Source organism: Coregonus lavaretus (genome assembly GCF_964263955.1).
Source record: "Coregonus lavaretus genome assembly, contig: HAP1_SCAFFOLD_749, whole genome shotgun sequence".
Lineage (NCBI taxonomy): Eukaryota > Metazoa > Chordata > Actinopteri > Salmoniformes > Salmonidae > Coregonus > Coregonus lavaretus.
The window spans coordinates 185,336-197,707 of NW_028159083.1; the positions used below are offsets into that span (position 1 = coordinate 185,336).

Genomic DNA, 12,372 nt, shown 5'->3' on the forward strand with positions numbered 1-12,372 from the left:
AGGTAGTGGGTTCGATCCCCGGGACCACCCATACACAAAAATGTATGCACGCATGACTGTAAGTCGCTTTGGATAAAAGCGTCTGCTAAATGGCATATTATTATTATTATTATTAAGCCCTTCTCTTCCTCACTCGGCTTGACCCAGTCGAGGAGGCGAAGGAGATCTGCTAGGGATCTCCCTGGTGATGGCTCCTGGACACGCTGCTTGGTCAAATCTTGGTGGTTTCTTCTGTCGCGATCGTCGGTGAGAGAGGAGGACCAAGGCGCAGCGTTGAAGGCGAACATATTTATTATATTAATGATCACACGATCAAAACAACAAAACGATGACGTGACAGTCAATGGTAAACACAAACCAAATACGAACAAGAAACCACAATGAATGAGTGCCAAACGGCTACCTAAGTATGACTCCCAATCAGAGACAACGAGCTACAGCCGTCTCTGATTGGGAGCCACCCTGGCCAACATAGATCTACAAAACCAGAAAGTGAAACCTAGAACACACATAGACTATACACACCCTGGCTCAACATATTAGAGTCCCCAGAGCCAGGGCGTGACACTAATTGATTGACAGTTGGATCGGCTCTCTGTCTCTGCAAGATGTTGTATATCTTCCCTATCATATGAGTGTATTTTTCTGAGTCAAATAGGATTCCCTCAACATTGCTCTGATGTCCAAAAGATTTCAGGTCGAAATTTCGTGATATAAAACGTATAAGTTGCATATATTTGAAAATGTCTACATTGGTCTGTCCAAAATTGCTTTTTAATTCTGTCATGGAAATAATTATATTTCCTGTTACCAAGTCATTAACGGTTTCTATACCTTTAGTGTTCCATGAGGACCAATCTATCAGGGAATTCTGAAAAGATATCCAAGGATTGTTCCATAGGGGTGTGTTTTCAGTTCTTGTAGAATACGTTTCATTTTCTTCCATATTTTTATAGTTTTCTTAACAATGATGCTGTTAACGTTCTTAACTTTATCCTTTGAAAATATATTCAGGGGATGAGCATTCGCCTCTTCAATATGTACCCATTGTTCCTTTTTAGTGCATTAACATTATGTTGCAAGTAAAAGCCTTGGTTGGCGAGTTGATACAATTCCAAATATGCGTTTTATTTGCCCATATGTCAAGTCTGTTATGGCCGAGTATACTTTTTATATGTTGAGTCCATTTTAATGAGTAACCCTAACCCTAACCCTAACCCTAATGTGAAAACAGTGTAATATACTGTAATTTATAGTACTGTAGCATATTACATTCAAATGGCAATTTTGAAACATCAAAATGTAGGATATTTTTGCTATTGGATTAACTAGTTGTTAAAATAACTAAATTGAGAAGACATCATTATGTTTTGTTTTGGTGATTAAATCAATGTTCTCATGGTATTTCACAGTAAACTTATATTTTGGATCAATGGTTGTGTGGTGAAATATGTCTTCAAACAAAATGAATGTACAATATGAGATGTTTCAAGTGTTACCGGTTTGGCGTTTTGTACTAAGAGTTAAAAAAATTAACCACATACATGTCAAAATAGCACCAAAGCGATTGAAAAAGAATATATTTTATATCTTTAATATCATAAACCCCTAACCCCTGACCCTAACTCTAACTTACCGAGCTACTGGGTTCAAATGTCTTGGAGGCCATCCGGACGCTGGCACTGACAGAGAGACAGACACACAGAGAGAGATTGAGAGGAGAGAGAGAGAGAGACAAAGTTGGAGAAAACAAAAAGATAATTGATCATCAAACACAACAGCCATGATGTAGCAAGGATCACAGTTGGAGTGGGTGCTACCCGACCAGAACCCAACGGGCCCCGACATTATACATCGAGTTAGGGCCGGGTAGGGCCTGTTTTTTCATGAATAACTAGATTAGTTTAGTTTATTAATTCAACCATTTAAAAAACAAGCTCACATAGAACTTGACATACAGTGGGGAAAAAAAGTATTTAGTCAGCCACCAATTGTGCAAGTTCTCCCACTTAAAAAGATGAGAGAGGCCTGTAATTTTCATCATAGGTACACGTCAACTATGACAGACAAAATGAGAAAAAAAATTCTCCAGAAAATCACATTGTAGGATTTTGAATGAATTTATTTGCAAATTATGGTGGAAAATAAGTATTTGGTCAATAACAAAAGTTTCTCAATACTTTGTTATATACCATTTGTTGGCAATGACACAGGTCAAATGTTTTCTGTAAGTCTTCACAAGGTTTTCACACACTGTTGCTGGTATTTTGGCCCATTCCTCCATGCAGATCTCCTCTAGAGCAGTGATGTTTTGGGGCTGTCGCTGGGCAACACAGACTTTCAACTCCCTCCAAAGATTTTCTATGGGGTTGAGATCTGGAGACTGGCTAGGCCACTCCAGGACCTTGAAATGCTTCTTACGAAGCCACTCCTTCGTTGCCCGGGCGGTGTGTTTGGGATCATTGTCATGCTGAAAGACCCAGCCACGTTTCATCTTCAATGCCCTTGCTGATGGAAGGAGGTTTTCACTAAAAATCTCACGATACATGGCCCCATTCATTCTTTCCTTTACACGGATCAGTCGTCCTGGTCCCTTTGCAGAAAAACAGCCCCAAAGCATGATGTTTCCACCCCCATCCTTCACAGTAGGTATGGTGTTCTTTGGATGCAACTCAGCGTTCTTTGTCCTCCAAACACGACGAGTTGAGTTTTTACCAAAAAGTTCTATTTTGGTTTCATTTGACCATATGACATTCTCCCAATCCTCTTCTGGATCATCCAAATGCACTCTAGCAAACTTCAGACGGGCCTGGACATGTACTGGCTTAAGCAGGGGGACACGTCTGGCACTGCAGGATTTGAGTCCCTGGCGGCGTAGTGTGTTACTGATGGTAGGCTTTGTTACATTGGTCCCAGCTCTCTGCAGGTCATTCACTAGGTCCCCCCGTGTGGTTCTGGGATTTTTGCTCACCGTTCTTGTGATCATTTTGACCCCACGGGGTGAGATCTTGCGTGGAGCCCCAGATCGAGGGAGATTATCAGTGGTCTTGTATGTCTTCCATTTCCTAATAATTGCTCCCACAGTTGATTTCTTCAAACCAAGCTGCTTACCTATTGCAGATTCAGTCTTCCCAGCCTGGTGCAGGTCTACAATTTTGTCTCTGGTGTCCTTTGACAGCTCTTTGGTCTTGGCCATAGTGGAGTTTGGAGTGTGACTGTTTGAGGTTGTGGACAGGTGTCTTTTATACTGATAACAAGTTCAAACAGGTGCCATTAATACAGGTAACGAGTGGAGGACAGAGGATCCTCTTAAAGAAGAAGTTACAGGTCTGTGAGAGCCAGAAATCTTGCTTGTTTGTAGGTGACCAAATACTTATTTTCCACCATAATTTGCAAATAAATTCATAAAAAATCCTACAATGTGATTTTCTGGAGGAAAAACAATTCTCAATTTGTCTGTCATAGTTGACGTGTACCTATGATGAAAATTACAGGCCTCTCTCATCTTTTTAAGTGGGAGAACTTGCACAATTGGTGGCTGACTAAATACTTTTTTTCCCCACTGTACATGCACATGAGTACAATCATTGAGGATAACACAGAGTAAAGTCTGGGATTTATTTCCATTGTGGTCCTCTTGAGACAAGATGGCTGGGCAAGATGGAACACAGTATGACAGAGAGATGATACAACATAAAAACAAAGAAGAAGAACATCTATCTCATCATTGCAGTTACATCATGGGGGACATTCAAATGGGCACAGAAGACATCAAACAGTTTTTTACTTCATTTTTAAAGCTGCCCAGAGAGACGTCGTTTTTTTATGGGCAGAGGCAACACTTTCCACTCCGAGGCTCCAGTATGCAAGAAAGTACCTTGCCCAGCATTACTCCCGAACCTGTACAAGCACACATTAGTAACACCTGATCTGGTAATCCCTAACATGGGGAAAGTAATCAGTCAGATATCTGGGCGCAGAACCATAAATACTCCTGTAAACCAAACCCAGTCTAATCTGCGTACGGGCAGGGCTCGGGTATGGTCCCATGGGGGGCCATTATGAAAAATGTATGCACTCACTAACTGTAAGTCGCTCTGGATAAGAGCGTCTGCTAAATTACTAAAATGTAAATGTAAAAATGGGTATCACTAAATTGATCACTAACATTTTGAAGCTGAGCCATTTGCTCATCGAGTTGACCCTGGGAGAACTGCAAACTGTTCTTCAGGCCCTGACCTCTCTGGACAGCCACAAACCTCAAGGAAACCACTCTAGATTGATAGGCAGCTAACAGTTACAACTAGGCTAGCTGCTACGCCAAGCAGCTCCTCATATACGGCCTTGGTCGGCAGGATCACTGGACAGAGAGTAGCGTTCCCAGCAACTGATGCCAACCACGTCACAGGACAGAGAGTAGCGTTCCCAGCAACTGATGCCAACCACGTCACGGGACAGAGAGTAGCGTTCCCAGCAACTGATGCCAACCACGTCACGGGATCCAAACTCAAAAGGTAGCTAACTAGTAACCAAACTTTTTCAGAGACTTTCAAAACTTTCCAAAACAACAAACCGAGCTCTCCCTCATTCCGCGTTCAACAGGAAGTGACGACATGCACATGATGTCCATTCGTTCCGAATCTTTCAGAATACCTCAAACATGGTCTTAAATTTGACAAAAGCAATCAGGCATGGGTAGGGAGGGGCCTGAATATCATGGGCATGGGTAGGGAGGGAGGGGCCTGAATATCATGGGCATAGGTAGGGAGGGAGGGGCCTGAATATCATGGGCATGGGTAGGGAGGGGCCTGAATATCATGGGCATGGGTAGGGAGGGAGGGGCCTGAATATCATGGGCATGGGTAGGGAGGGAGGGGCCTGAATATCATGGGCATGGATAGGGAGGGAGGGGCCTGAATATCATGGGCATAGGTAGGGAGGGAGGGGCCTGAATATCATGGGCATGGGTAGGGAGGGAGGGGCCTGAATATCATGGGCATGGGTAGGGAGGGAGGGGCCTGAATATCATGGGCATGGATAGGGAGGGAGGGGCCTGAATATCATGGGCATGGGTAGGGAGGGAGGGGCCTGAATATCATGGGCATGGGTAGGGAGGGAGGGGCCTGAATATCATGGGCATAGGTAGGGAGGGAGGGGCCTGAATATCATGGGCATGGGTAGGGAGGGAGGGGCCTGAATATCATGGGCATGGGTAGGGAGGGGCCTGAATATCATGGGCATGGGTAGGGAGGGAGGGGCCTGAATATCATGGGCATGGATAGGGAGGGAGGGGCCTGAATATCATGGGCATAGGTAGGGAGGGAGGGGCCTGAATATCATGGGCATGGGTAGGGAGGGAGGGGCCTGAATATCATGGGCATGGGTAGGGAGGGGCCTGAATATCATGGGCATGGATAGGGAGGGAGGGGCCTGAATATCATGGGCATGGGTAGGGAGGGAGGGGCCTGAATATCATGGGCATGGGTAGGGAGGGGCCTGAATATCATGGGCATGGGTAGGGAGGGAGGGGCCTGAATATCATGGGCATGGGTAGGGAGGAAGGGGCCTGAATATCATGGGCATGGGTAGGGAGGGAGGGGCCTGAATATCATGGGCATGGGTAGGGAGGAAGGGGCCTGAATATCATGGGCATGGGTAGGGAGGGAGGGGCCTGAATATCATGGGCATGGGTAGGGAGGGAGGGGCCTGAATATCATGGGCATGGGTAGGGAGGCGCCTGAATATCATGGGCATGGGTAGGGAGGGAGGGGCCTGAATATCATGGGCATGGGTAGGGAGGGAGGGGCCTGAATATCATGGGCATGGGTAGGGAGGCGCCTGAATATCATGGGCATGGATAGGGAGGGAGGGGCCTGAATATCATGGGCATGGGTAGGGAGGGGCCTGAATATCATGGGCATGGGTAGGGAGGCGCCTGAATATCATGGGCATGGATAGGGAGGGAGGGGCCTGAATATCATGGGCATGCGTAGGGAGGGGCCTGAATATCATGGGCATGGGTAGGGAGGGGCCTGAATATCATGGGCATGGGTAGGGAGGGAGGGGCCTGAATATCATGGGCATTGGTAGGGAGGGGCCTGAATATCATGGGCATGGGTAGGGAGGGGCCTGAATATCATGGGCATGGGTAGGGAGGGAGGGGCCTGAATATCATGGGCATGGGTAGGGAGGGGCCTGAATATCATGGGCATGGGTAGGGAGGGAGGGGCCTGAATATCATGGGCATAGGTAGGGAGGGAGGCGCCTGAATATCATGGGCATGGGTAGGGAGGGGCCTGAATATCATGGGCATGGGTAGGGAGGGAGGGGCCTGAATATCATGGGCATGGGTAGGGAGGCGCCTGAATATCATGGGCATGGGTAGGGAGGGAGGGGCCTGAATATCATGGGCATGGGTAGGGAGGGAGGGGCCTGAATATCATGGGCATGGGTAGGGAGGGAGGGGCCTGAATATCATGGGCATGGGTAGGGAGGGAGGGGCCTGAATATCATGGGCATGGGTAGGGAGGCGCCTGAATATCATGGGCATGGGTAGGGAGGGAGGGGCCTGAATATCATGGGCATGGGTAGGGAGGGAGGGGCCTGAATATCATGGGCATGGGTAGGGAGGCGCCTGAATATCATGGGCATGGGTAGGGAGGGAGGGGCCTGAATATCATGGGCATGGGTAGGAGGGCCTGAATATCATGGGCATGGGTAGGGAGGGGCCTGAATATCATGGGCATGGGTAGGGAGGGAGGGGCCTGAATATCATGGGCATTGGTAGGGAGGGGCCTGAATATCATGGGCATGGGTAGGGAGGGGCCTGAATATCATGGGCATGGGTAGGGAGGGAGGGGCCTGAATATCATGGGCATTGGTAGGGAGGGGCCTGAATATCATGGGCATGGGTAGGGCTTAAGATTCATGCCCGTGCAGAGCTCTAATGTGTGTGGTGTATGGTGTGGTGTATGGTGTGGTGTATGGTGTGGTGTATGGTGTGGTGTATGGTGTGGTGTATGGTGTGGTGTATGCGTTACCTCCTCTGTAAAGGCATGCTTTCCTCCTCTTTCTTCCTCAGCATCTGTGGACAGACAGAGTGTGTGTCAGCGAGGACAGACTGTGTGTGTGCGTGTGTGTGTGTGTGTGTGTGTGTGTCAGCGAGGACAGACTGTGTGTGTGCGTGTGTGTGTGTGTGTGTGTGTGTGTGTGTGTGTCAGTGAGGACAGACTGTGTGTGTGTGTGTGTGTGTGTGTGTGTGTGTGTGTGTGTGTGTGTCAGTGAGGACAGACTGTGTGTGTGTGTGTGTGTGTGTGTGTGTGTGTGTGTGTGTGTGTGTGTGTGTGTGTGTGTGTGTGTGTGTGTGTGTGTGTGTGTGTGTGTGTGTGTGTGTGTCAGTGAGGACAGAGAGTGTTTGTATTAGTGATGGTAAAGACAGTGGTAGTACCAGAACATCGGATTTTCTGCCGGAATAACTGAATCACTGGATATTAACATCGGATTGCAACTAGCTAGCCACAACCGAATGGATGTTGCTGTTGGCTAATCACCACTGCCCCCGAAGCAAGCACCAGTTAGCCTTGAGCTAGCCTCGAGCCAGGCCCATATCCCGGCTATCTACCTCTCTGTCTACCGGACGGGAGTACCCAGCTAACTAGTTACTTGCTATTAGCCACCGTTAGCGTTTTTTCACCATTGTCCGTGACCTGCAGTACCTACCAGCCAGCTCTAGCCTGGACTATTTTCGGCCAGTCTGCACAGTCTGCACAGCGCGTTATCGACCCAGAACATATCGTTTTTTCTGCCGGAATCACTGAATCACTGGACATTTTAACTCCGGATCATCGCAACAAGCTAGCTGCAACCAAATGGATGTTGTTGTTGGCTAATCAGCCTTGAGCTAGCCTCAAGTCAGGCCTATCTCCCGGCTATCTACCTCTCTGTCAACCGGACGGGACCTCCTAGAGTTAACACGGAGCCCCGCCGATCCATCACGACTGGTCTGCCGACGTAATCGTCTGTGGTTTCAACAGGCTTCCCGTTGCGACGACCACGAAGATCCATCTGCTAGCCCCGGCCCGCTAGCACACGCAAACAACAGCCGTGCTTCCTGCTAGCCTGTGCTGTAGCACCAATTCGAACTGCTCTCGGACTCACATATTGCTGTTCACTGGACCTTATGATCACTCAGCTGATGCCTGCTGGACTGTTCCTTTACACGGTACCCTGTCCTGTTTATCTGTTTAGCCTCAGCCCAAACTTTCATCGCCATTACCAGTTGTTGTCTTAGCTCTCTCGAATAACACCTGTGATTGCTTTATGCCTCTCTCCCATGTCAATATGCCTTGCCTATTGCTGTTCCAGTTAGTTGTTATTATATAATTTCACTGTAAAGCCCCAAATCCCTCTCAAACTGCCTCAAATAGCTCCTTTGTTTCACCCCCCATACACGCGGAGACCAGCTCAATCCGTGACTCCAGTGATGCTATCTCTTTCATTGTTACCCAACGCTTAGGTTTACCTCCACTGTACTCATATCCTTCCATATCCTTGTCTGTACATAATGCCCTGAATCTATTCTACAACGCCCGGAAATCTGCCCCTTTTATTCTCTGTACCCAACGCACTAGAAGACCAGTTCTTAAAGCCTTTAGCCGTATCCTTATTCTAGTCCTCCTCTGTTCCTCTGGTGATGTAGAGGCTAACCCAGGCCCTGCAGCCCCCAGTAACACTCCTGCTCCCCAGGAGCTATCATTTGTTGACTTCTGTAACCGTAAAAGCATTGTTTTTTTGCATATTAACATCAGAAGCATCCTCTCTTAGTTTGAGTTATTCACTGCGTTAGCACACTCCGCCAACCCTGATGTTCTAGCAGTGTCTCAATCCTGGCTTAGGAAGGCCACCAAAAATTCAGAAATGTCCATCCCCAACTACAACATTTTCCGTCTAGATAGAACTGCCAAAGAGGGTGGAGTTGCGATCTACTGTAGAGATAGCCTGCAGAGCTCTATCATACTATCCAGGTCTGTGCCCAAACAGTTTGAGCTCCTACTTCTAAAAATCCAAATTTCCAGAAATAAGTCTCTCACTGTTGCCGCTTGCTACAGACCCCCCTCAGCCCTCAGCTGTGCCCTGGACACCATATGTGAATTGATTGCTCCCCATCTATCCTCAGAGTTCGTACTGCTTGGTGACCTAAACTGGGATATGCTTAACACCCCGGCCATCCTACAATCCAAACTAGATGCCCTCAATCTCACACAAATTATCAAGGAACCTACCAGGTACAACCCTAAATCCGTAAACATGAGCACCCTTATAGATATCATCCTGACTAACTTACCCTCTAAATACACCTCCACTGTCTTCAACAAGGATCTCAGCGATCACTGCCTTATTGCCTGTGTCTGTAACGGGTCCGCGGTCAAACGACCACCCCTCATCACTGTCAAACGCTCGCTAAAACACTTTAGCGAGCAGGCCTTCCTAATTGACCTGGCCCAGGTATCCTGGATGGATATCGATCTCATTCCGTCAGTAGAGGATGCCTGGTTGTTCTTTAAAAGTGCCTTCCTCTCAATCTTAAATAAGCATGCCCCATTCAAAAAATTCAGAACTAAGAACAGATATAGCCCCTGGTTCTCCTCAGACTTGACTGCCCTTGACCAGCACAAAAACATCCTGTGGCGTACTGCATTAGCATCGAATAGCCCCTGCGATATGCACCTTTTCAGGGAAGTTAGGAACCAATATACACAAGCAGTTAGGAAAGCAAAGGCTAGCTTTTTCAAACAGAAATTTGCATCCTGTAGCACTAACTCCAAAAACTTTTGGGACACTGTAAAGTCCATGGAGAATAAGAGCACCTCCTCCCAGCTGCCCACTGCACTGAGGCTAGGAAACACTATCACCACCGATAAATCTGCAATAATCGAGAATTTCAACAAGCATTTTGCTACGGCTGGCCATGCTTTCCACCTGGCTACCACTATCCCGGTCACCAGCTCTGCACCCTCCGCTGCAACTTGCCCATGCCCCCCCCCCCCCCCCGTTTCTCCTTTACACAAATTCAGACAGCTGATGTTCTGAAAGAGCTGCAAAATCTGGAACCCTACAAATCATCTGGGCTAGATAATCTGGACCCTTTCTTTCTAAAATTAGCCGCCGAAATTGTCGCAACCCCTATTACTAGCCTGTTCAACCTCTCTTTCGTAACGTCTGAGAACCCCAAAGATTGGAAAGCTGCCGCGGTCATCCCTCTCTTCAAAGGGGGTGACACTCTAGATCCAAACTGTTACAGACCTATATCCATCCTGCCCTGCCTTTCGAAAGTATTTGAAAGCCAAGTTAACAAACAGATCACCGACCATTTCGAATCCCACCGTACATTCTCCGCTATGCATCTGGTTTCCAAGCTGGTCATGGGTGCACCTCAGCCACGCTCAAGGTCCTAAACTATATTATAACCGCGATTGATAATAGACAGTACTGTGCAGCCGTCTTCATCAACCTGGCCAAGGCTTTCGACTCTGTCAACCACTGCATTCTTATTGGCAGACTAAATAGACTTGGTTTCTCAAATGACTGCCTCGCCTGGTTCACCAACTACTTCTCAGATAGAGTTCAATGTGTCAAATCGGAGGGCCTGTTGTCTGGACCTATGGCAGTCTCTATGGGGGTGCCACAGGGTTCAATTCTTGGGCCGACTCTTTTCTCTGTGTATATCAATGATGTCGCTCTTGCTGCTGGTGATTCTCAGATCCACCTCTACGCAAACGACACCATTTTGTATACATCTGGCCCTTCATTGGACACTGTGTTAACAAACCTCCAAACGAACTTCAATGCCATACAACACTCCTTCCGTAGCCTCCAACTGCTCTTAAACGCTAGTAAAACTAAATGCATGCTCTTCAATCGAACGCTGCTGGCACCCGCCCACCCGACTAGAATCACTACTCTGGACGGGTCTGACCTAGAGTATGTGGACAACTACAAATACCTAGGTGTCTGGTTAGACTGTAAACTCTCCTTCCAGACTTACATTAAGCATCTCCAATCCAAAGTTAAATCTAGAATCAGCTTCCTATTTCGCAACAAAGCCTTCTTCACTCATGCTGCCAAACATGCCCTCGTAAAACTGACTATCCTACCGATCCTTGACTTCGGCGATGTCATTTACAAAATAGCCTCCAACACTCTACTCAGCAAATTGGATGTAGTCTATCACAGTGCCATCCGTTTTGTCACCAAAGCCCCATATACTACCCACCACTGTGACCTGTACGCTCTTGATAGCTGGTCCTCACTACATATTCGTCGCCAAACCCACTGGCTCCAGGCCATCTATAAATCACTGCTAGGCAAATCCCCTCCTTATCTTAGCTCATTGGTCACCATAGCAACACCCACCCGTAGTATGCCCTCCAGCAGGTATATCTCACTGGTCATCCCCAAAGCCAACACCTCCTTTGGCCGCCATTCCTTCCAGTTCTCTGCTGCCAATGACTGGAACGAACTGCAAAAATCTCTGAAGCTGGAGACTCTTACCTCCCTCACTAACTTTAAGCATCAGTTGTCAGAGCACCTTACCGATCACTGCACCTGTACACAGCCCATCTGAAATTAGCCCACCCAACTACCTCATCCCCATATTGTTATTTATTTTGCTCATTTGCACCCCAGTGTCTCTATTTGCACATCAACTCTTGCAAATCTATCATTCCAGTGTTAATACTAATTGTAATTATTTTGCACTATGGCCTATTTATTGCCTTACCTCCATAACCTGCTACATTTGCACACTCTGTATATACCTTTTCTGTTGTATTTTTGACTGTATGTTTTGTTTTACCCCATATGTAACTCTGTGTTGTTGTTTTTATCGCACTGCTTTGCTTTATCTTGGCCAGGTCGCAGTTGTAAATGAGAACTTGTTCTCAACTGGCTTCTTACCTGGTTAAATAAAGGTTAAATAAAAATGAAAATAAAAAATAACCTCCACTGATAAGAGTTGACATTAGAACAGCACCATCTTTATCAACGATTAGGTTAACCATATCCACTACATTATAAGGTATGAACCCAGTGTTTACTCTAAACCCTACCATACAGGGTGTGTACCTAGTGTTAACTCTAACCCCTACCATACAGGGTGTGTACCTACTGTTAACTCTAACACTAACCCCACAAATGTCCATCTAACTCTTCAGTTCTAAACTCCCTCTAACTCTCCTTTACAGTTCTAAACTCCCTCTAACTCTACAGTTCTAAACTCCCTCTAACTCTACAGTTCTAAACTCCCTCTAACTCTCCTTTACAGTTCTAAACTCCCTCTAACTCTACAGTTCTAAACTCCCTTTAACTCTACAG

General features: G+C 46.9%; 1 protein-coding gene across 1 annotated transcript in view; it reads right to left on the reverse strand.

Annotated features, from left to right (window-relative positions):
* The window catches only part of lad1 (ladinin), a gene marked incomplete at its 5' end in the record, with an annotated part of 105,115 nt that overhangs the window by 51,421 nt on the left and 41,322 nt on the right, over positions 1-12,372 (reverse strand). The window contains 2 exons of the mRNA XM_084197551.1: positions 1,637-1,682; positions 7,041-7,084. Coding sequence (XP_084053677.1) covers positions 1,637-1,682; positions 7,041-7,084 — 90 coding nt within the window. The remainder of the gene's footprint in view (positions 1-1,636; positions 1,683-7,040; positions 7,085-12,372) is intronic.